The following is a 25,297-nucleotide window of genomic DNA, read 5'->3' as shown; positions in this document are numbered from 1 at the left end:
CTGTCGTCCCCTTCTCCTCCTGCCCCCAATCCCTCCCAGCATCAGAGTCTTTTCCAATGAGTCAACTCTTCTCATGAGGTGGCCAAAGTATTGGAGTTTCAGCTTCAGCATCAGTCCTTCCAACGAACACCCAAGACCAATCTCCTTGCTTTATCCCACATTTAATGAGCACCTTGTACATGCAGGCCCCCTCACTTGCCCTCTGCTCCTTTTTGTGCTTCCTCCCTCCTTAAGGGATAGGCTACCCACTCCAGTATTCTTGGGCTTCCCTGGTGGCTCAGCTGGTAAAGAATCCGCCTGCAATGCGTGAGACATGGCTTCGATCTCTGGGTTGGAAAGATCCCCTGGAGAAGGGAAAGGCTACCCACTCCAGTATTCTGGCCTGGAGTATTCCATGGACTGTGTAGTCCGTAGGGTCGCAGAGTCTGACACGACTGAGTGGCTTTCACTTTCACTTGCCCTCCTTAATAGAACTTAGCTCTGCCTCCCCGCACCCCCCACACACCCAACAGCCAGAGTAAGGAAAGACCGCCATGGTACTGCCCGGCTTGCCAGCTGGTTCTGTTTCTTATATGCCTGGGGAAGGGGTCTCAGAGGTCTGCAAGTTGACCCAGAGAGGCTCTCAGCATCCCAGGAACTCCCTAGGTTCCCACCACACCCAGATGACCAGCCTCGGTAACCAGAGTCTGTCTATCTGGATTCTAAACTTAAACCTCGCCCCCAGGAAATAGAAGCTCTGCGACCCACCCTCTGGTCTCGGAGGCCAAACGTGGCTTTCAAAATCAGGTGCACTTGGTTTAAATCTCCATTCCATCAGCATTCTCCCTGCTGGTCAATGGGAGAATTGCTTAGCATCTCTGAGCCTCTGTTCAGTTTAGTTCAGTCACTCGGTCATGTCCGACTCTTTGCGACCCCATGGACTGCAGCATGCCAGGCCTCCCTGTCCATCACCAGCTCACGGAGTTTACTCAAACTCATGTCCATTGAGTTGGTGATGCCATCCAACCATCTCATCTTCTGTCGTCCCCTTCTCCTCCCGCCTTCAATCTTTCCCAGCATCAGGGTATTTTCCAGTGAGTCAGTTCTTCTCATCAGATGGCCAAAGTATTGGAGCTTCAGTTTCAGCATCAGTCCTTCCAATGAATATTCAGGGTTGAATTCTTTTAGGATTGAGTGGTTGGATCTCCTTGTACTCCAAGGGACTCTAAAGAGTCTTCTCCAACACCACAGTTCAAAAGCATCAATTCTTCGGCGCTCAGCTTTCTTTATAGTCCAACTCTCACATCCATACATGACTACTGGAAAAAGTATAGCTTTGACTAGATTGACCTTTGTTGCCAAAGTAATGTCTCTGCTTTTTAATATGCTGTCTAGGTTGGTCATAACTTTTTCTTCTAAGAAGTAAGTATCTTTTTATTTCATGGCTGCAGTCACCATCTGCAGTGATTTGGGGAGCCCACAAAAATAAAGTCTGTCACTATTTCCCCATCTATCTGCCATGAAGTGATGGGACTGGATGCCATGATCTTAGTTTTCTGAATGTTGAGTTTTAACTCAACTTTTTCACTCTCCTCTTTCACTGTCATCAAGAGGCTCTTTACTTCTTCTTCAGTTAGTCCATCTATAAATGGGAACTCTGCCTTGACCACAGTGAAGATTCAATGACAGGACACATGTGAAGTCTTGAGACCCAGTGCAGTGCTTGGTGCATAACAGCTACTTGCTATGCATCCCCCCGCTTCTCCCACCTGTCGTCACTGCTCTTGACCACATAGAATAGAAGTCTACGGCCGTGTATCTTTGTGGGCCTTCAGCCTCTCTGCAGCCACCCACTCCCTCATCTCAGGCCCCAAAGACTCAGTGGCTTTTTCCCTAAGAGAAATTTTATAACACATGTCTCAACTTCTATGTAAAGTATAACAATGTAAAAATGGTTAACTCCCAAATGATAACACTGTGTGTACAGGTAAGGGTCAGACACAGATAATGATTGCTTCCTGTAAGTGAATTTGTAGGGTTTGCCTTAACTGAAAATGTGCCCAGTTGCTTGTGATAAAGAGTAGGCGAGGTTCTTAAGCACAGATTGTACCATCGGGCTGGAAAACAGGAGCTCTCATACACTGCTTATTCAGAAAGTGGTTTGACAGTATCTGTCTAATTTTAAACGTACAAACCATTAACACGGTTAGTTTGCCTCTAAGAATTTGTCCTATAGATGTGGTTGAACAAGTGTGCAAAGACCCATGTTTACTGAAGCATGATTTATAATAGCAAAAAATTGAGGGGAAGAACAAGTAAACTTCTGTCAGTTGGGGACCTGGTCACTTTGTTATAGTGCATCGAAGCTCTATTGTTGAATTAAAACTCAGTGAAACAGGGCACATAGGATTCATGTTTCCATTTCAGTGTGTGTGTTGGGAAGGGGTTACTTATGTACAAATTTTCAGGAGATTCTCTACTAGGGAGGGATTCTGTAGTTGGTAAAGAGTGAAACTCCCTTTAGATTATATGCCCACAATGTATTCTTTGAATTTTCTAACCCATTTAAGAGCAAATCATGTATAAATTAAAATATGTACCATGTCAGGTTAGATGATGCATGATGAAATTAAAGTTCAAGTGTTTAAATGTAGCTTCTTTACACTGACTAAGCTGTTGTATGTGTCATCTGGTATAGAGTGGTCACCGTAGTTCATCCTTCAATCAGTTATAAAAGGGGACTGGGAGGGTTTGGAGGCCTACACTCAGGTCTCTTCCCATGTTACATATGTAGAAAATAAGCATCCTGATTCTAACCAAATACATGTTTACTTTCCAGATGCTTTGTTTACATATTGGAACAAGGCCTCAACAGCTGAACTTATGGATTTTTTTACAATATCAGAGTGAGTAGTTTTGTCTTTGCTCATTGACTGTCGATTTTTCCTGGCTAATTAAGAGGTGTGAAAAATACTATGTTGTTGAACCAGGAATGCAATGTATGGTCATATCCACACTTATCTTTAGTTAAGCTCTTTTTCCTAGAGCTGACCCCAACACCCAGTCTCAGGAACTCATGGCCCAGAGGACAGTGATAGCCCTAAATTATTACATATATGATGATTATAGATGGGAGGTTGCTACTTGTGTGGATAAGCCATTTTAATAAAATAACACAACATTTGTTAGCTGAATTGGGTGGATGCTACATTTCTGAGTTGACTCTAACTTAAGCAGATGCAGTAACTAAGACAGAAAAATTGCTATAATTTAAAAATACATAGTAAGTAAAAGTGATATCTTAAATACAGTCTATATTATTTGATCTCTTTAAGTTTCTATTTTTTCCTTTAAGCTTTTTATCTTTAGAAACACAAATCCACAATCCCTTATCCAAAACCGGTGGGGCCAGATGGTTTTTCAAATACAGGATTTTTTGGATTTTTGAAAAATTTTCATAGAGAGTATATTCCGTAACACCCAGTAGGGTCTCAGGGAGCACCCCCACAGTCAAGCACATTATTGTTTTTGCATTAAGAACTTATTTCTTCAATACCGTGATTGTTCACAGTAATTGGTTAAATCATGGGCTTCCTTTGTGGTTCAGCTGGTAAAGATTCCGCCTGCAATGCAGGTCGATCCCTGGATTGGGAAGATCTCCTGGTCAAGGGAAAGGCTACCCATTCCAGTATTCTGGCCTGGAGAATTCCATGGACCATACAGTCCATGGGGCCACAAAGTCAGACACGACTGAGTGACTTTCACATGTAGCTCTATGCCTGCCAGTTGGGGTCATGATCTGCTACCCCATGTGTTTGCATGAATTTGGGTGGGAATCCGTGATGGTCAAAGCTTTGTGCATTTTGGAATTAATGGCCTTGATTCATGAATTCATGGCCATTTCCTCTCTAATATAGATAATATTAGAGATATTATATCTTGTTGATACTTAACAAAGATATTAGTTGTCACATGTGAGATAAGCTTCACCACCAGAAGAACTTCCTAGATATTATTTTAACTGCCTCTAATTAAATATATGATTTTGTTAAAGCAATGTTATGGATATAGTAAAATAAACAACAACAACAAAAAACATACTTGATGTCTGTAAGAGACCAGTCCATTTACTTGAATCAAAAAAGAAAGTTCCAGGGGCTTTCCTGGTGGTCCCGTGGTTAAGACTATACTCCCAATGCAGGGGGCACTAGTTTGATCCCTGGTTGGGGAACTAAGATCCCATATACCACGTGGTGTGGCCAAAATAAATAAATAAAATGAAGAGATGTTGTCTTGCTAAAAGGAAAAAATATGATGTTAAAAAAAGAAAAAAGAAAAAAAAAAGAAAAAAGAAAGCTCCTTAGGTTGAACGAGGATGAATAAGCAACTCGGAGCAGTGCATGGGGTTTTCACTGTGACTTCCAAGACAAACGTAGAGTAAGTGTCCAAGCTCTAAGTCAGAGTCAATCCTGTCCCTCCTGGGCCTTTCTTCTGAGTTGCTCAAACCATCCTCTACGGTTCTGATAGCAGCACAACATAGGGCCTGCCTTGAGTTTGATCACCTTCTCTGGGTTTAAAGGCACCTTGCAGAGAATTTCTGGAAACCAGAAGTAAGGGGCCAGTAATATAGGTAAGAGCTTATTGAATGAACGTGTTACTGTAAGTGCATTTAAATAAAGTGACATGTCAGCAGTGATTTTGCCCCCGGTAGTTTGTCGCCTCCCCTAATGAGCTCTCATCCTGCCCACAGAGTCTGCCTGCACCAGTTCCAGTACATGGGGAAGCGCTATATCGCCAGGTACTGTGGGGGGTTAGTGTGGCGTGCTGTATCATTCTGTGTATTATTTGGACCCGAAAGTGTGGGAATTGTCCTCTGTGGTGATGGGCAGTTGGAATTCTCACAAACAGCAATGAAGACAGTTGGTGGGTCTTTGGATCGCTGCCATGAAACCTGGCGGCCTCGCCCGCCGGCGTTGCTGCATTCCGTCTGGCTCATTTTGTCTCAGGCGAAGCTCTTGGAAAGATTTTCCTCCGCGGCCTGGTGCCGCAGCTCCTTCCAAACCCTCCCTCGAGCTCTGTTCTCTCTCCTCTTTCTCTTCCTCTGGCTGTGTCTTCTCACTCCCTCTCTTTCCTTCCTCGATGATCTCTCTTCCCATCTCACTCCCAAAAGGTCCTTTCTTTTTGTTTTTTTCTTACCATTCTACCTCCCAGCTCCCAAGACGTTAGCTTCTCAATCCAGCCTCTTTGCTTCATAATGAAAGAAGGTTTGAGCCCATCTCCGATCTGTTCGGATTGCCACCAATACCATCTCTCCAGCTGAGCCTTTTCTCCGCTCTTCCTGAGTAAGCCGTGTGTGCCCTGTCGTCGCCTGACCAGAGCGCTCTGTTGAGCGTCATAGACCCTCACTGCCCTATGCCCAGCCCCTTGGTTCCGCGCTGAGTCGGAGGGGAGCTGGACACTCCTTGCTGGCAGGCAGCTGAGCAGCCCCTGCTCTGGCAGTATCAGTATTTCCTCAGAGGGCGTCTCTTCCCTACTCCTGCCCTGTCGCCATCCAGCGTGCCTGTGTTTGTTCTCTTCCGTGTTGTATATCCTGTGATAATATATTTGTGGAGTCTTGGTCCAAGTGTCTTATTTCTCTGTTGTTACTGTTTTTAAAATTTAATGATAAATAAACATTTATGTTTTAAGAAAAACTTTAAAAGTTTAGTTGTCATTGAGGTTTTTCGCTTATCTGTAATTCTGTTTTACAGCAATGAAATAGGAAAGAAATTTTTAATAGACTTTCTGAATGTCAAGATTTTGCTTTTATGGTAACATTGTTCTTTTCTTGAGATAGCTGAGAAATTTTCAGAATTGTGTTAATGTTAAGTAAAAGTATGTTTTCTTTTAAAAAACAGATTGAGAGAGACTTTATTATGCTTTCCTCCCATTAATACTATTTTTAAATGAAACATGGTGGCACTTAACGTCCACTAATCTCAACTCTTTTTTTTTTATCGTAACAGTAATTTTTGCATTTGAGTTTTTTGAGTCCTAAATGCAAGTATATACAGTGTGTCCTTATGCAATAACCTCTTTTATGATAATTTCATTCCTTTTGACTTTGTCCCATGAAGATGGTTAAACAGTATATTTGTAGCAGAAAGACACTGTGCTGGGGGAGCTTCTCACCCTCTTTTAGTAACTGTCACCCACGTCACAAGATGGCATTTGGAATATGTTGTGCAAATAGAATAAAATGCCTCAGAGCTAAACGTGGTGAACGTGAGAAGCCAAAGATTTCGGCCCCAACAAACTGTTGTGGAATTGGGTTTTGTGAAACAATTAATTGATTTTTTTTCAATGGCTATAAATTTAACCTTTTAAGAAAAAAAAAAATAAGAAAAAACTTTCTGACTTCCTAAGCACCCTGTATATATTTGCATGTAAAAGAATGCTTCCTGGGACTGTCTTAGAAGTAAATGAGCATAGGGAGGCGGGGGAGGAGGCTGGTGCTTCGTCAGGTGCAGAGCCGCGTGCTGGTTTATAGGAGACCGGGCCATGGTCTCTGCTGTATGCGGACAGGATCCCGAGTCGTCCGTGTTTGGCCTCTGTGGGGCTCCCGCCCTGGGAACACTGCACCTTCTCATTGTGTCCCTTTGAAGTCACCCAGCAGCATGCTGCCCCGTGAGACTCCATGCATGCCCTGCTCCACTCCACAGTAACACAGTGAGGGAGCCAGTTGGCCGCGGGCCGGGGGACAGGCGTCGCTCCGGCGCTGGGCTCAGGTCTCATCTGCTCTGGTGATGGTGCACAGTAGGGAGTCAGCCTTTTGACCGCTAACCCAGATCACTTTTCTGTTTTCTTCACTTGGCTGCTGACAAGTCTAACAAAGGGTGTGGCTCTTCTCCTCCCTGCCTGGGTAAGAATCAGAGGTGTTACACCGCCTCACAGAGTCCGTCCCGCTGCATGTCTGTCCTCTGTTTTCTTCCAATGCCTTTGTTTTGACTAAAAAAATAAAATTGTTTCCGCTCTTCAGTAACATGTATGATCTGAAAAGGCATGTGCTATTTTGGCCGTTGTCCAGATGCTGGTCTTCGGCACCACACTGGACTGATGCTCACCTGTTTAAAAAGGAGCATCTCTGAAGGGCTTTCCAACACTGGAAAGGCCTCTGCTTTGGCCTGGTTCTCACTCCTTCGTCTTCAGGTGCTTTGCTGTGAACTCTGTGAGCGCTGCCCCCGCCGCCTGTGTGTCTCTGGCTCCCGGGCCCCAGGCGGGCTCTGCTGCGCTTGGTCTGTGCGTGGCCCGTCACCTCCGTGCTGTGTCCCAGCCTCACTAATGCCCCTCCCCATCTCGCCGCAGTGTAACAAGTCTAACTTTGGCTCCTATCCCATTTCACTCATGTTGCAGGAACCAGGAGGGGCTGGGACCCATAGTTCATGATCGAAAGTCTCAGACATTGCCTGTTTCCCGTAACAGAACAGGGATGATGCATGCGAGATTGCAGCCGCTGGGCAGCCTGGATAACTCTCTCACTTTTAACCACAGTAAGTCCCATGACACACCATCGTAACAGCCAGCCATCCCACGTGACAGCCCTGAGGGGACCGCCCCCCCACCGGCCACCGCGCCGCACACCTCGTCACCGACTCGCCTTCTCTTCCAGCTCAGAGCAGTAGGACCAGGAGCTCGCCGCACAGTCCCCTTCCTCAGAGGAGAATGACACAATGTGGGACGCGGTCAACTGGCCCGAATGCTCAGCCCCTCTACCCCACGGGCTCCGCTTGGTGCTTTAAAACAAAATCCGGCCTAATTGATGACGATATCGGGACATCCTCTGATATTTCTAGTTCAGTATTTTAATCCATTGCCAGGAGCCACCTTATTGTCATTTACTGCCCCCCACCCCTCCGTGACTCCTGAGAAACCTCTGGGGCAGGTTCCTTTCGCCCCCCTGAGGCCATGCGTGTAGTTGACCCAGCGTCCCCATTCTGACATTCCAGCCCTGAACATATGTTAATCTTTAAACTGCTGCGAAGCCGTAAAGCCCGTGAATCAATGTGTGAGGGTATGGAAAAGCCAATAACAAAGTGACTTTTTCTGTGTTTTCAGTGTGAGAAAGATATCAAGTGTGCTTGGGATTTCTGTAGACAATGGTAAGATTTAATCAGGTCGAAGTCTGCTTACGAGGCTGCTTCACTTGCAAACCAAGACCTCGCATTCATCTTGCCTTCCTAACTTTGGGGCTTCCTAACTTCACAGTAGAGACTTTGCCACAACATAGGAGCATTATCTTTAATTCACTCTTATCAATTGCCAGAGGGCGCCTGTGCTGTTTCCAGAAACCTAAGTGTAAATTTAATCTTCTTAAGGATTTCTTCAAGCAGGAAACCTATAGCAACCTTGCAGCACTTTAACGTGATCATTTCTGTCTGGTGTGGTCTCTGAATCGTCCCATCCTCGCTCCATGCATGAGTTAGCTAGTTATTGTGCCATGTAGACAACTGTTTATACTCATTCCAAGCAACATCTTTAATACATAGTCATTAATATCTTCTCTTTGTTTCTAATCATAGAAATTCATCCCATGAACTGTGAGGTCCATACCTCTTTCTTTGTACAGGCTGAGAGTCAAGACAGTATATTCCCAACACCTTAAATTGAGAATAGTTCAGGCTGAGAATCAAAATACAGCAGCTTCCACCCCCTCTTCCACCTCCAGCAAAGTTAAATGTAGTGGGTACAATCTCTCTATAAACTTCTAGGCTTAATTTAAATCAATATTATGTCAGTCTGCCACACACTGAGCTGGTAGCCTTCAAATGCTAGTTCTCAGTTCTATACTTAGCTGTACCTTGTGCAACACATGTAAGAATTTGATTTATCCACCTCTGTTAGGGCTTTTTCAGCTCTGCAGACATGGGGTTCAAACAAACAGAACAAGGAGTTTCACTATTTTTAGTTTTCATTTCCTATTTAGCACACAAATCAAATTTCCATTCTTCTGAAGGGCCTGCTACATTACCTTTTGCCCAGAAAAATTTTAACACAAAGATATCATTTAACACAAGGATAAATGCTTACACTTTAAAGCATTAAAAAAAAAAAAATCATAAGCAGACCAAGGCCCCGCCTGCCAAGGTAATTGTTTAGGAAACATAGAAAACAGACAAAAATAAACGGAATGATCAGCCCATGAATAAATAACCTTAATCCACTGAGATGGGCAGCGGTTCCTCCCACTGCAAGTGGGCTTTGCGGTGGTGGCTTGAATTGGAGAGAGACAGCTGGCTGTGTTCTGCTGCCAAAGACCATATTGTTAACGTTGTTGATTTCCATCCTCTCTTCCTGCTGCCCACAGAGAACCCCATCCTACCCGCTCCTCTCCTCTTTTCATCCTGAATGTTTTTCTTTAGTCCGTTTTCAGCAACACCATCCTCAGTCAAAGCTTCTCCTTTGGCCTTTCCAATCAACAATGCATAGCTGATTATTTTAGCCTTCTAAAGTGTGCCTGCTCACCCCAGATAGCTTCCAATGTCTCGTAGTCCACGCATCTTCCCCTGCAACTCAGTCTTCCCTTATGTCTCCAATTCTGATTTTGTATTAGGGGGGCTTTGGCCCCTACCTCCATTAGCTCTTTGAGCTCCATGTCATCAACTCAGTCAAAAGCCAGAGAGAAGGAAATGTATACTGTATGTATACATGTGTATATGTGTGAGCATGTATATGTATATATACATAGATGATTTTTTACATCTGGAACCTAGGCATTTTATGGGAAATTTGTAGCCATATATGTGTCTTTAAGAAAATTCCTATTTAACAGTGAATACAGTACCTTCTGTTGGGCCAACCAATATGATTGGTATCCAGTATGTGAAAGATATCCAGTATGTGAAAGACTTGGCTGGAATGCCAGAATCTAAAATGGATTTATTTTAGAAAAGAATGAAAATAGAAAGAATCCCTTCGGATCAGTTCAGTTCAGTTCAGTTCAGTTCAGTTCTTAGTCGTGTCCGACTCTGAGAATCCCTTAGACACCCGGCATTTTTTCATTTCCCCTTTTCTCTAGCTCAAGTAGGAAAGGCTTTGTTAGATCTCAGCATGACCAGCAGGGGGCAGCAGAGGACCGCAAAGAACTTAAGCCAATGCAGTCCAGGCTGCCCGGTCCCCATCACCAATTAACAGTAAGACAAGGGAAGAGACCCCATACTTACTACAGGTTTAACCCTAACAGGCACTTACTGTTGGATTTTTACAGCAATTAATGAAAGTAACAATTTCACTGTGACCAATGGGCTTAGCTATTTTAAAAACACTCAAAGCATTGGAGTTTGTTGCATGGCTCATTGCCCAGGTTTATAAAAAGAAAATGTTTACAACATTAAGGTATTGACCTGTTTACTGTAACATGTATTCATTGTGTATTGGTAAAAAGACTTATGCCAGAGGAAAATTGAGAGTGATAGGTGCCCAGAGAATATTTTATATAAACCAAGTGATGAGGGGAAAGCTGAGTGAAGCACATTTGCAAATAAGTGATACATTCACAAAATAAAACAACACTCTGTATTTAATGTTATATATTATTCTAGGAATATGTTAAATTCACTTGAATGATAATCTATATTTCCCACTGATTAATGGGAGAAAAGCCAGTCAAGAGGTAAAAACCCTTAAAGAAAACTTGTATTTCATATAATTCAGTATAAGAGACGGTTTAAGATCACTAGACTAAGTTGCAGAGAATTGTTGTTTAGTCGCTAAGTTGTGCCCGACTCTTTTATGACCCCATGGACTGTAGCCCGCCAGGCTCCTCTGTCCATGGCGTTCTCCAGGCAAGAATACTGGAGTGGAATGCCATTTCCTCCTCCAGGGATTCTCCCCGACCCTGGGACCGAACCCACGTCTCCTGCATTGGCAGGCGGATTCTTTACCACTGAGCCAGCTGGGAAGCCCTTGCAGAGAATTAGATGTGCCCAGATGTCCTGTGACTTTTGGAAAAGGCAAGTGGCTGAGGATCAGCTTCCGCCCTTCCCACCACATCACCTCTGATGTGCACTGGGGCCGAGGGCCAGGGATAGTTATAGGTATGGTCAGCATTACTACACCGGGCTCTTCAGGAAACAGAACTGCATAAAACGGAATACAGTTAGTTTAAACACAGCAACTGACATTAGAGGGGGAAAGGTCTCATCCTTAGCCTTTGAGTAGGATTTTAGAATAAATCCCGTATCTGAGTGACAACGGACTGGAAGCTGTGTACATGTAAGCAGTGGGTCCTAAGGTCTCTAAAGTGACCCCTGATGGGCTGGCCAGAGATGATGGTACATCAGGGAAGTCCTCCCCACCCTGACCTTCCTCGGTGACCACGCTCAGTGCCTGCGCCCCGAGGCACCACTGCCCCCTAGTGGAAGTCAGTAGGGTTAACAGCACTCCTTACTGGCCTCGGTCAGAATCTTCTTTGTCAGCTTTAAAAAGTTCCTGACTGATGCTTTGAGAAATGACTGTTGTCTCTTAAGACCCCTTCTTGGGTTTGCCAGCTCAGTTTGATTTTCCTGTGTTATCCAGTAACACGGTGACCACCTGTTAGAGTCTTCCCTCATACACTGCTCTGTTCTAGGTCTTAAGACAGGTTGTCCCCATGGTGGTGTCCGTTGGTGGATTGTCCAGTCAATCTGTATCACTCTCTCAGCGTCCTGTGCTGCTACTTATTTTCAGGAATGATTCAATAACACTAGCTCAGGAATCCTACTGACTTTTGAGACAAAATGGTTTAAAGAGAAGCAAAAGGCATCACTGACTCAATGGACATGAGTTTGAGCAAACTCCAGGAGAAGTTTGGTGAAGGACAAGGAAGCCTGGCATGCTGCAGTCCATGGGGTTGCAAAGAGTCGGGCATGACTGCGCCACTCAACAACAAGAACAAATTATAACCAATTGTGGCTAATAGAACTGCTTCTTTGATATGATTCGGACACAGGCAGGCAGATTTTATATAAATTTGACTCTTATTCTGAAAGAGATTGGATAGCTAGTGTAATGGCTTATGGGTGGTGTATTATTGTAGCTTAGAGAAATTTTGTCATTAATTAGCATGGCCCATTAATAATGTATGTTTTTTTTAAAAAATCAAACAGTCACAAATTGCAATTCCTAAATCGTTCTAGACATTCAGCTAGATTAAAGTAAACTCTGTTGGAGTTCTTCAGTGTGTAGACCATCTCACCTGCAGTGATCAAACTCAGATACACTTATCCAACAGTTTATCTAGAAAGAGAAAAGGATAGTTCTGTGCAGAGATTACAGTTCATCACCAAAGCAACTGCCTTGTTACAGGTTAACTCAGATCCTAAAGCTTCATCTGGGTAAATGGCAGCCCTCAAAACATCACCTGTGTGATAATTTTTGGTTGGTCTGATAAAAGGTGTTGTATTTGGTTTTTTCGTCCTCTCTCGCCCTGGTTTGTGATCACTGTAATAGTAATCACCAGTTTGTTTTCCTCTTTTTGTTGGTTCTGTATCTCACCAAACAAACCTTGCCAAATGAGGAAATGCCTTGGCTTACAAAGGCGGTTCAATGAATATTAGTTCCAAAAAGTGTCAGTCTTTCTTTCTGCTGGATTTCTGGCCCCCAAAAAGCAGAAATAAAAAGAAACAGAGCTAGTAGCATCGTACTATTGCCAGATGTGTTCTGTAGCTTCAGTAAGGACACGATGACTGTCGCAGTGTGAAAATGAGGCAGGATACACAACAGCACCATTTTCAAAGCAAAACAAAGTTGGATGAAAACACAGAATAGTTTTTACTAAGTCATACTTTAAAAAGCAACTTAGAAGGTTTTGTAGCCTTTCAAGACTCTCTGACATTTATTAAAGTCAGAAAAACATCATGCTAGTTACTTTATTTTATCTTTATAATGGAGATTATGATACAGTGACCTGGATAAGGAACTTGGAGTGTAGTTTCTGGGTTTTTTCCCCATTACTGGCCTCCAGAAAACTCTCTAGGCTTTCTGTACTTCATTTTCCTGATCTGTGTACAAAATGTCCTCCTCTCTGGAGTATTAAGAAAATTCCCTACATAGTAAATGTTGATTGGTTTTGCTCCTTGGAGAAAGACATTACATGGTGTTTTATTATATTGCCATCTTTCTTTGTAATCTAGATCAATACCATAACATCTTTGCATCCCTATATATATTTCTGCTAATGCATTACCATTTCATAGTTTAATATCTCAAGTTATATGTCAAACTACATTTATATCAGTACTAAATGGATTTTACAGCCACATACAGAAGTTATCAGTTTGTATTTAAATTATCATTCTTCAAGTCTCTTCCTTTTCTTAAACATTTCTTTCAGTCATAGTGGCTTTCATGCTTTTTATTAAAGCAAGTAGAATACTATTAGCAGTACAGTCAACTCTTGGTTATCATTCATGATTCTAGCTGATAAAACAAAGTCTTTATGTTATTGACTTGAGACATCCGTAGCATTCACTATGTGCCAGGCACTATTCCATGAACTTAACAACCATTAACTAATTTAATGGCCACCACAACCCTTTGAGGGCAGGTACTGTTATTATCCCCATTCTACAGATGAGGAAACTGAGGTAGAAAGGGGTCACATAACTTGTCCAAGGTCACACAGCTAGTAAGGGGCCAAGCTGGATTCATTGACCAGCAACCTGACCCTCAGCTCATTTTCCTTCCCTAATTAAGCTGCTGCCTCTGTCTGTTATGAAGCTTCAGAGACCTCAGCCTCCTTCATTCCCCCACCTCCCCACCCCCATCCTAACAACTCAGACAAGTGGCTCAATTGAGTGAACTCCAGTCCCAAGTACCAGTCCTGGCTCCCCTGTTTATCAGCTGTGTGACTTAAGACAAGTTTTAGCCCTTCTGTGCTTCCATTTCCTTACCTGCAAAAAGGGTTTGATAAGTGTACACACTTCACAGGGCTGCCGAGGGATTAATGAGATGATCCATGTGAAGTTCACAGAATTGTGGCTGGCACGTAGCAAGTGCACAATGCCTATGCGTTGCTGTTGCTCCCCGTCAGAGTGGAAAAGAGTCATAATGGAGTGGGAACATTATTAGTACCCCCTTTTCCCCACCCACCGAAAAAAAAAAAAAAGGCCAACAGGGAGATAAAGCCCTGAAGGAAGCCTTCTGGAAATAATCAAAAGTTGACTGTGACTGTACCGTCCACCAGCCTGTGCTCTGCAGCCGCCGACAGTGACCTTGTGTTGTGATCCATGCAGGCTACGGCCACTCGGACGCTGACGTTCTCCACCAGTCGCTGCTTGAAGCCAACATTGCTACTGAGGTGTGCCTGACGGCGCTGGACACCCTCTCTCTGTTCACACTGGCGTTTAAGGTTTGTATTGAACAGCTGTTCGTGGTCAGAGCCTTTCTGAAACTCATTTTTTGCTTATTTAGCTGAACCAGCAAGAACTTCTTAATGTTGCAGTTTTATTGCAGCCACTGTTTTTGCCCCTGTAAGGAAGCCATTAATCCTTAAATTCCCTTAGCAAAAGCATTCCACAGTTAATGACCCCAATTCCCTGAAATATAATACAGCTTAACTGGCCAGAGTGTACTGCCTGCTTGCAACTGGTGGACACAGGCTTTGGCGAGGTTAACCCTTGGCCAGATGAAAGCATTTACCAGGAACGTGGCTTTGCTCTGCCTTCAAGGATGATAAATACAGGAGCCTAATCAGGCATTTCTGCCTTCACTGTCTTTAAACATATCCAAATGTGGTAGCAATTAAAATTAAATGTTTATATGTAGAGGTGTGTGCTCAGTTGTGTCTGACTCTTTGCTGTCCCATGGACTGTAGCCTGCTAGGCTCCTCTGCTCATGGGATTTTCCAGGCAAGAATACTGGAATGGGTTGCCATTTCCTACTCCAGAGGATCTCCCCAACCCAGGGATCAAACCCACTTCTCCTGCATTAGCCACCTGGGAAGCCCATACATAGAGGAGCAATATGTGAAAACACATTCACCTTTTCAATTTTTCTTAATCTGTTACTAAGTTAAATGATAGAAAACATTTCAGGTACAGAGAATAAAAAGTGGTCTTGGTCTTCTCTTTAGGCTGTAGTGAGTCGCATTTGCACAGGTAAAGATGGTCTCTTCAGCCACTCTCATTTTTGGGGACCTACCCCTTCCCATTCTTGCTCAGTGACTGCTTAGGTTTTCAGGGAGACTGAGTTAGTGTTAATATGCTCTGAATATGAAAACAGCATGTTTATTTGCAAGGCAATTTGGGAAACATACCCAAAGGCATTCTGTACTCATCTTGTGAAGCACATTCCCTTATTAACACAGAGTAAAGATAGTTACTGGCCATCACATTGCTTTATTATAATTTACCTTTGTTCTTAGCATTTGTACTACCCGTGTCCCCAGGAAGTGTCATCACTAGGAACCCCACTGAGAGATGAGGAAATGGTGAGTCCCTACAATGAGGATGGGGGCAGCCGTGTCTTATGTGGAGCCTGACCCCAGCGGTTCTCGGTTGTGGGCCCCCAGCTGGTGGCAGCTGCAGGCCCTGAAGCTGTGTTTAGAGGTGCAGATTCTTGGGTCCTGCCTGACTGAATCCAACCCTGGGAGTGAGACATAAACAGTATGGCTGAGGACCACTGCTGTACTGGAACCACATTTTGAGCCTCTTTCTGTTTTCTTTTGGAGATTTTTAAGTAACAGTTCTTATGTAAGTAGGCAGTGAAATTTGTAATATATTTGCATATGTATCCATGCTAGCTAATAAGCTCAGATGTATCTGTAAGGTCAGAAGAGCAGCTGGGACGCTTTCTTCCTGTCTCCTGGGCCCCAGCGTGTAAATGAGCAGGAAGCCCTAGGGCTGCACAGTAGGTGTGGTCTGGCCCCACGGGCAGGTGAGGGCATACGCAGCAGAGGTGTGATCTGGGAGCATCGTGAGGTCAGTGACAGTTTCCTTACTACTGCACCGCCTGCAGTTCATCCTCAGCCTCCTTTAAATTGCCTGCCTCGTATGGAACAAGAGCCTTGGTCAAAGTTCCCAGGTCTCCAGTGTCTGGCCACTGTTAAATTAACTAACAGGTTCTGACTCGAGGGAAACAACATCTGATGGTCTCTGATTGATGACCGATTGTGACATTTGTTGGGTGACCATCTTTGAAAAAAATCACTTCATGTCTCCAGACCTAAGATAATCTCATTTGTAAGACTGAAAAAATAGGATCTGCCCCCCCAGGCTGTTGTAAGTTACAGCAAGATGACCCCTGGAAGGGCTGAGCACTCTGCTGATACAGACCGGGCTCCAGGACACATGGGAACAGGCAGTTGTACAGAAACACTGTGGGCTTCAAGCCCCAGCCGTACCGTTAGCCAGATGTTAGGCCTTGGGCAGGTCTCCTTGACATCTGTGGGCCCTGATTTCCTTCCTTAGAACATGCCAGTTATGCCTACTGTGTCGTGAATTGATATGAAGTATCCAGAAACATCTACCCTGTGTTTGGCATGCAGCAGGAGCTCAAATGTTGACTCTAGTTTAGCAGTCAGCACTTTCTGCTGTGCTCATGCCTTCCTGGTCCTCAAAGTAAAGGATCTGAGACACACAGGCAAGGTTGAGTTTTAGGGCTGAGATGGCCTCTATCAAGGTCTGTATGCCTCTGTGCAAAAATCTTTGTTTAAAGCTCAGCACATATACACACCCATTAAAAAACGGGAAGATGGTGAATCTTACGGCCTTAAAGGATGTTGTGGCAAGAGTAGGTCTGCAGTAGTACCCAGCCTAGGTCCACAAGGCCCAGTGGCGTAGTAGGCCCTGGGATCTTCCTATGTAGATATTTACTCAGCTGAAGCATCAATCAGAGCCTATCAGAAAAATTAAATTATTACATTGAGTTAGCTGACATAATTGTTTGCAGATAGTCGTCTTCGACAAATGGAGCCCCATCATTACTGAGCCTCTTAAATGACCACATCTCATAAGTTGCCGAAGGCAATCAAGAAATCACATTCTAAATGAGAGGAAATGTTTGAAAAGATTTAAGCACTGAATCCCAGTTTATTATTATATTAGCTTCCTGCTGTTTACTGCCTTCTGTCTTCAGCGTCAGTCCTCGCTACAGCCTAGCCCATAGGGCTTCTTATCCCTTTTACAGGTGAGGACATTGAGGCTGAAATGGGCTGGGAAATTTGCCCAAGATCACTACACAAGTGACATGTCAAGCCCTTCTTCTCTGCTAAGTTAGTCATGTGCATGGGGCAGAGGGGCGGAGGGGGAAAGGAACTAAGCTGGGTGAGTGTCGAGGTAGTTGAATGACCTCCCAGACAGAAAAAAGGAAATGAGCAAGCACCGACTAGATGCTGGCACTGTGTGGGCACTTTCACACAGGTTATCTCATTTGTAAAAAGATGTGTTTCGTAAACCAGGGTAGTTATATGCAGAAAAATATGCCACCTCTCTGGCTGTTTTAAAATGTCTGTTAATACAGTCCCAAACCAATGCTAAGAAGATCCCCTGGAAAAGGGCATGGCAACCCATTCCCATATCCTTGTCTGGAGAATTCCACAGACAGGAACCTGGCAGGTTACAGTCCATGGGGTCGCAGAGTCAGACATGACTGAGCAACTTTCACTTGCAAACCAATGATAACGTTTAAATAGTTGATAATACTTTCAATATATTTACAAATTTAATCCAAAAATGTATTTTAAGCAATTCTACATGGGTGCCTTTTCTTGCATGGTGAGAACCAGGACATGCTAAGCAGGATCGAGGTGCATGGCCAGGGTGAGGAGCACACGGATAGCGGGGGTCAGCTAGGGAGACTGGAGTCCGTGTTACACAACCGTGAGCCTGGGGTTCAGGTTGTCTCGGTGACTGGCGAGCCTCTGTAACAGAGACAGCTCTTCTCTAAACTAGATGTTTATAATCAGTGTTTAGATGAAAATAAAGCCATATACCTAGGAAGAATGGAGCTGTCTTAAATAGCACAGTTCCAGATATCTCATTTTGGTATCCAAGGTTTAAATTGTTCTCCTGTTCCTGGCTCTTTAGAAATTCCTGATACTGCATGTTCATTCTCTGAAAGGCCCATTTCTCTTAGGAGGCTGTGTGACAACGAACTTGAATCCACATCAGACAGTTCTGAGAACTGTTGGTAACCTCTGCTCCACCTTATTGCTAGAAATGCGTCATGCCTTTCTTACTATTCTAACATCTTGTCTAATTTTCTCAACGAAATTCTCCCATCTTCACTAACTTCTACAGGGAGATAAAGGTAGAAATGAGATCCTCCATTGTTATTTGTGGTTACTTATAAATGGAAAAATGAAGGTGATTTTTGTTATGGGTCTTTCTGAATGTTCAAAGATTTTTATGTTTAGTATCTGTTACTTTCTAATAAGAAAGAGACACACAAACAGAAGAAAGTAGGAAGGCACCTGGTAAACTGGGGTGTATTCAGGATGGAAGGCCCTTCACCCCGTTAAGTGAGCGGTCATGTATATCTTGGTGTGAGTTTTTACTCCGTTCTTCAAGCAGCTTTTGCAATCAGAGCCCAGGAACACTAAATCCTAAAAATGGGAAGCAAAAACCTTGACCGGAGGAGAGAGAAAGGAAGTTTAACTCCAGTGGTAAGAACTTGAAGACAGGCCAGTTCAGAACAAGACCAGAGGTCTTCGCCATTTTTGTATGAACCATCTCTCCCAGAAGAGTGCTGAGAAAATAAAAGCTCATATCCAGATTCATGCAAACCTTCCTCCAGCTGTAATTAGGAAGGGCTGCTGCTCCCGGGAAAAACACTGCTCACAAACAGCAAACTGTGTAAGCAGTTCCCCGAACACTTAAAACAGCCTCTTTTTTTTGTTTGTTTTTTTCTAGTTGGTGAACAGCTGCTCATGGTTGAGAATTACATCATATTCAGTTAATTAAGTCACATTTTCTGCTCATTAAATTGTTTCTCTTTCACACAATGAAATTCAATGCTGTATCTCAGTATTACATGATACAAAGATCACAGGATTCCAGGTGTCCACCAGCTGTGAATACACCTGTGAGTCACTGGACCTATAAAAACAAAACTTACTCCTTGAGTTAAACTTTTTCTCCAACAATAAGATGAGGTGAATTTCAAAACTATTATTTCAGCTGTAATTTGCCCTGCAACAGAACTGGCCAAACATAAGTCATCTCTGCTCGTTTCACTGAATTGTAGGATTGGTTTCAGGTACTGGCCTCTGGACTCTTTTTTTTTTTAATGACAATCATTTTTGCCTACTTTTGCAAAATGTACACATTCTCCCAAAAGCACACCTTTGTCTTGACAGGCCTGTCTGTATTTGAAGAGGCAGGTCTCCAGTGTCACACACGTGTCGTGGCTGCATGCTGGCCTCTAGCTGGGCAACGCGTCTGTCTACTGTACGTGTTCAACGATCTTTGGGAGTTTTAGCCAGCCAGGCTTCCGCGGTGTTGAATCAGTGTGGATTTGCTGCTGGTGGGAGGAAATCATGAAAAACAAAGAGACGAAATTAGTGGTGGCCCTCTTGCCACTTACCAAACAAATCAGAGGGTGGATCAAATACTCCCTATGTGTGCTTAGCTGCTCAGTAATGCCTGACTCTTGGCAACCCCATGGACTGTAGCCTGCCAAGCTTCTTTGTCCATGCTGATTCTCCAGGCAAGAATAGTGGAGTGGGTTGCCATGCCCTCCTCCAGGGGATCTTCCCAACCCAGGGATCGAACCCAGGTCTTCTGCATTGCAGGCGGACTCTTTATAGTCTGAGCCACCAGGGAAGCCCAGATACTTCCTATACTTGACCTCAAGTCTTCACAGTAGCTCAGTTTTAGGGTCACTGTTTCAGGGATGAGAAGGCTTGGTTTACCTGCAAATCCATACACAGGAGTGTGTGCTAAGTCACTTCAGTCGTGTCCAACTCTTTGTGACCCCGGGGACCATAGCTTGTCAGGCTCCTGTCTCCATGTGATTCTCCAGACAAGACTACTGGAGTGGGTTACCATGCCTTTCTCCAGGGTATCTTCCCAACCCAGGGATCAAACCCACATCTATTAAGTCTCCTGCTTTGGCAGGCAGGTTCTTTACCATTAGTGCCACCTGGAAAGTACACACGAGAAACAGTGCCTGACCAAAGCCCGTGCATTTTTGCCCTCACCAGACTGCCTGGTGGGTGATGCATGGCTTCACAGAGTGCCTGAGAGCCTGCGGTGGGTGAGGAAACCCAGCCCTCACTGATAGGGGATCTGTTTCATAGACCTCACTTCAGTATTTTTCCAGCCCGTTCATTAGCCGATACCTGTAATGACTCTCCTCCGCTGGAACTGAGGTGTCACAAACCTTACCTCTGTATCAGTTGCTGGGCACAATAAAAATAAGTCAATAAATGAAGCCTAGTCAATACTGAGATACTGTGGTCCTTTAAACCATATCACCATTTGCTGCAAACTTTTAGTCCCTCCCTTAGTAATAAAAGCATAAATTTATTGATAAGCTTATTTGTACTACAGGAGACTTTTGTGCTCTCCTAGAAGGTTTCTGGCAAGTTTGTTTAAATTATAAGTTGTCCTAGTACCTGGAAAATGTAACCTTTGAGGCTGGCGGTTATATGAAACCTGTTAGCGATGTCTGGCATGTCTCACTGACCAGGCTCTTCTCCTGTGTTTTAAGAACCAGCTCCTGGCTGACCATGGACATAATCCCCTCATGAAGAAAGTTTTTGACGTCTACCTGTGTTTTCTTCAAAAACATCAGTCTGAAACGGCTTTAAAACACGTCTTCACTGCCTTAAGGTCACTGATCTATAAGGTACGTGGTCTCATCAGGGGAGGTCGTCCTCGATTGTCACCTGTTCTCTGTTCCCCGGGGCTGAAGGGGGCGCTAACTAACCTCTCTGGGCCCATTTGCTTCCTCGTGTCTGTCTAGTTCCCCTCGACGTTCTACGAGGGGAGAGCGGACATGTGCGCGGCCCTGTGCTACGAGATCCTCAAGTGCTGCAACTCCAAGCTGAGCTCCATCAGGACCGAGGCCTCCCAGCTGCTGTACTTCCTGATGAGGAACAACTTCGACTACACCGGCAAGAAGTCCTTTGTCCGGACCCATCTGCAGGTGCGTGTGCTTTAGCTTTCCAGGACCCGTGCGCCCTGCGGAATTCTGCTTCCGCAGGAAAACTGTGCATGTCAGCGTTTGCCAAGTTACCTCGGTGTAAGTTCTGAACGGTCTGGCAGCAAGACGGAAAACTCGAATATCACATTTACTGGTTTGGTTAATTTCATCCTCCACGTTGTACAATTTGGGCCCAGGATGTGTTTCTGTTGGTAAATTGACATTTGAGTATTGAGTCAGTTCTGGACTGACTGAAGTTACGCTGAGTTAGGACGTATAGAACCTATGAGAGGATTCCTTGCAGTAAACATCTCAGGTAAGACACAGAGAGCCCAAAGTAGTCCTCTTCTGTTGTCCATCTGCCGACACATGTGCCATTTCTCCAGAGTTACAATGCGCCAAATTCCCCGTCCTGTAAACTGCCTGATACTAGGGGTCTCAGGTATTTCTGTAGACCCTCTTTTTCTACAAACACATACAGGAGGGCCTTCTCTGTCTGTATGTATTCCTTTTTGAAAACAAGTATTTATCGTTTGCAAACTACATGCTAGGATTCCTGGGTGCCGGGAACAAAGCAGGACCCTCTCCTGGCCCGGACAGGGTGTCGTCATCCCCAGAGGACAGGCAGACCACGAGGCTTCTGTGCCACGTGCCCAGGGCCATAACAGGAGAATTTCAGTGCACCAAGGAGCGGGCCAAGGGCTTCCCAGGGGGTGTGAAAGATGAACAGGGGGTTGGGGGTGAGCATGTTCCAGGCCCTGGATGAGAAAGGGGCCAGCCAGGGAGCTGGAGGAGGTCCGGACAGTAGGGTTGAGAATGTGGAGGCATTATTGCATATTCAGGGGGATCACCTGGACTCCAGACTGAGAAAGAATCGGGAGTCAAGGCCTGAGCTCGGGAGACCTTGGGGAAACCATGTCAAGTCTAGGCCAGAGAGGATGGAGTCCTGGGTCATGGAGAGGTTAGAAAGAAGAGGAGACTGCGTTAACAGTACATAGTGACAGTACTTAGTACTGACTGTGGTGCAGGAAGGGGGGGACAGGTCACAGTTTAGTTGAGTAACTAGGTCAAGGCAGTGCTAATATAGACCCCCAAAGGACAGATTCCCCCATGCCATTGTTAATATGTACATGTTTTAATAATAAATGCAGAGGGTCATCCACTTTTGAATACTGAGCCGATATAAATCCAAGCCAAAACCAAAGAAGTAATAATAAGGTCTCCATGTCTATTAGAGAAGGTGATCCGTAATTATCCAAGTGACATGGGGTCATCTGCTTCTCATTCCTCTACACTTGCCTGGTCAGCATTTTACTATACAAACAAAAGACGCAAGGAGAGCAGAGTCACCTTCTGGAATAATTCTTGGAAGGGGGAGGGGAATACTCAGACACTGTTTCCCACACTGGAGCGACCCCTGCTCACAGGCTTCCCGTTGCCCCATTCCCATGCACATCGTAACCAAAGTCAGGGGCTGAGCCAGGGGCATCATGTGAAGGTGAATTGATTAGCTCACGTTTGCGTGTCCCTCAGATTGTTATTTCAGTCAGCCAGCTGATAGCAGATGTTGTTGGCATCGGGGGAACCAGGTTCCAGCAGTCCTTGTCTATCATCAACAACTGCGCCAACAGTGACAGGCTCATCAAGGTGGGTGGCCCAATGCCGATTTACTTTTTACCCCCCCCCCCCGAGACCCGGCCTTATCATCTGGGAAATGCACGCAGACAGACAGATCACAGCTGAAAGCCTGTGTCTTCCCTCCACCCTTGTTCCAGCACACCACCTTCTCCTCGGACGTGAAGGACTTGACCAAAAGGATCCGCACCGTTCTGATGGCCACGGCCCAGATGAAGGAGCACGAGGCTGACCCTGAGATGCTGGTGGACCTCCAGTACAGCCTGGCCAAGTCCTATGCCAGCACCCCCGAGCTCCGGAAGACGTGGCTGGACAGCATGGCCCGGATCCACGTCAAGAATGGCGACCTGTCCGAGGTAGCCCCATGCGCCTGTCCGTCCAGGCTTTTTGAGAAAATGAGTTATGCCCCACTCACTGAGAGAAGCTGATTATGCGAGAAACTTCCCAGTAATTCCAAGAAGCCAGTTAAAAGCACATGATACTTCAGTGCTGGGCTCAGAGCTCCTTCATAGTCATTTAGCATTTTTACAGTTTAGAATGTCGTAAGGGGCTTTCTCTGTCACAGGCACATTGTTTGCGAGCTCTTAGAAGACACCTGTGCTCACACAGGTGCCCGTTGGTGCAGGTGCGTTCAGCTTCTGCACCAGAACTCCTCTCCTGATCTAAAATGCAACTATTTTATGATAAAATGAGATTTTCCTGATACAGAAGTCAGCCAGGGCATAGCCTTTTCCTCTTCGAGGTAGTGGTTTTGTCTGTGAATGCAGCAGGGGTCAGAGCTGCCCCGGCTACAGAGCCCATGGTTCAGTAAGCATCAGCATAGAAGGTGTGCAGGTGGGGTGTGTGGGCTTCTAGGAGACTGGCTCCCAGATCCAGCATTGACTGATTCGGCGACACTGAGCCTGTTCTTAACCCCGCTGTGTCTCAGTGACATCTTCTGTAAAGTGGAGGCAGTTAAGAACAACGATGGGCTGTAAGGCGGGTTCTCTTCATGTTCCCACGAAAACTCTGCTCAGGGGTCATGCCCATGGCATTTAGGTGTGATCAGCAGAACGACCAAAGAAATATGCTTTTACTTTAAATATGCTAATTGTTTAAATTAGTGAAATTGTGTCCTACATCTGAAAAGTGTATGTAGCAATTCTTACTTTTTGATTATTCAGAGTCCATTCTGTTTGATCAGTTTAATCTAAAATATCCATTAGCCATAATAAAAATGAATTACGCACTTGTTGGTAGTAGTAATTTTTCTACCATTCTGACAAGAACCAGGGCTTAGGCATTAGAACCTTATAATAGGTTCATTTCTAACAGCTATGTTTGATGTTTTATAAACCATGGCAACTTGGTTAAAAGAATTTATTTTTGTTTTTTATTACATTTTAAAGGTGTTTAAAATGTTATCCATTGAACATTACATTATTTTCATTTAGAATTCTATTTTGGGAAAAAATTTATAACTTCATTGTTTTTTAGGTTGACAGAAAAATACATTAGCCCCTGAAGTTTGAGCAGTTCTCTCTGAATATAGGAATGCACATGCCTTTTCTTCAAGGGATCCTCTTTTCCCTTTAAGAGAAATAGTGCCAAAATTTTACATATAGTAAGAAAAAATGCTTTTTAAAAATCTTTTATCTTTAATAAAAATTTAATAATTCTAGATAGAAATGGGCCTTACCAAGCTTGTTGCCATCCATCTGAATTCAGAGTTTCATAATTTCAATTTGTATGAATTGTCCCACTTTTTTCTATAGGTAAGATGTCAGCCATGAACACGAGCTGATGCCTTGAGATCTGACATAAGTATATACAGCCATTAGGTTTCTGATGGTGAGCTTTGTGCATTATAACCGGTGATTCTGAAGCATGTGTCTTTTACTATAGGCAGCAATGTGCTACGTCCATGTCACAGCCCTGGTGGCAGAATATCTCACACGGAAAGGTAAGAAATGATTCTGTGTTTTGTGAAACAATTGTAAACTTTTACAAAGCAGCAAAGACAAGCGAGAGCCATTCAGAAGGATTTGAGGTGGAGGATCTGTGTGTGTGTATGTCTGTGTGTGTCTGTGTGTGTGTCTGTGTGTGTCTGTGTGTGTGCACCCGCACACTATATTATTGTTGTTTAGTCACTTAGTCATGTTAGACTCTTTGCAACTCCATGGAACCTGCCAGGCTCCTCTGTCCGTGGGATTTCCCAGGGAAGAATACTGGAGTGGGTTGCCATTTCCTTCTATACTTACTCATTGTTTTTTTTAATTCGCTGATGTGACATTTACTTGACTCGGTAGGCACCACAAAAATGCAAAACAAAAGTAGGTGTTGTGTTGTCATATAACCTCTTGCTAATAACTCCATCTTGCAAAAACTAGTTAATGAGCTTTGCCTCCGGGAGTTCCTGGCTGGCCAGTCTCCAGATGGAGAGATTTTATTTTCCCTGAAGGTAGTTCCCTGGAACTATTTATCCATCACACGGCAGCTGTAGCAGGAGGTCATCAGACAGCATTTTCTGGAGCACAGCCCGGTTGGCTCTGCTGTGTGAGGAGGCAGCGCCCAGGCTGGGACCTCGCATCCCCGTGGAAGG

General features: G+C 44.4%; 1 protein-coding gene and 1 long non-coding RNA gene across 10 annotated transcripts in view; one reads left to right on the top strand and one right to left on the bottom strand.

The window, feature by feature from the left end:
• Window positions 1–14,400, bottom strand: part of LOC138446686 (uncharacterized) — a 37,758-nt gene extending 23,358 nt beyond the window's left edge. The window contains exon 1 of the long non-coding RNA XR_011259512.1: window positions 13,887–14,400. This is a non-coding gene — a long non-coding RNA (uncharacterized lncRNA). The remainder of the gene's footprint in view (window positions 1–13,886) is intronic.
• Window positions 1–25,297, top strand: part of DOCK9 (dedicator of cytokinesis 9) — a 288,392-nt gene that overhangs the window by 229,012 nt on the left and 34,083 nt on the right. For 3 of the 9 annotated variants that reach the window (XM_069601936.1, XM_069601933.1, XM_069601937.1), the window contains exons 36-44: window positions 2,819–2,885; window positions 4,730–4,777; window positions 8,074–8,117; window positions 14,229–14,344; window positions 20,647–20,784; window positions 20,902–21,084; window positions 22,615–22,728; window positions 22,857–23,072; window positions 24,601–24,658. In XM_069601936.1, the coding sequence (XP_069458037.1) occupies window positions 2,819–2,885; window positions 4,730–4,777; window positions 8,074–8,117; window positions 14,229–14,344; window positions 20,647–20,784; window positions 20,902–21,084; window positions 22,615–22,728; window positions 22,857–23,072; window positions 24,601–24,658 (984 nt within the window). Of the gene's footprint in view, window positions 1–2,818; window positions 2,886–4,729; window positions 4,778–7,371; window positions 7,509–8,073; window positions 8,118–14,228; window positions 14,345–20,646; window positions 20,785–20,901; window positions 21,085–22,614; window positions 22,729–22,856; window positions 23,073–24,600; window positions 24,659–25,297 lie in introns of all 9 variants that reach the window. The other 6 variants (XM_069601934.1, XM_069601932.1, XM_069601935.1 and 3 more) reach the window with 2 other exon arrangements.

This window comes from Ovis canadensis, chromosome 10, assembly GCF_042477335.2.
Source record: "Ovis canadensis isolate MfBH-ARS-UI-01 breed Bighorn chromosome 10, ARS-UI_OviCan_v2, whole genome shotgun sequence".
Classification (NCBI taxonomy): Eukaryota; Metazoa; Chordata; class Mammalia; order Artiodactyla; family Bovidae; genus Ovis; species Ovis canadensis.
The sequence above is the reverse complement of the archived record's forward strand: the minus strand, read 5'-3'. Positions and strand labels throughout refer to the sequence as shown.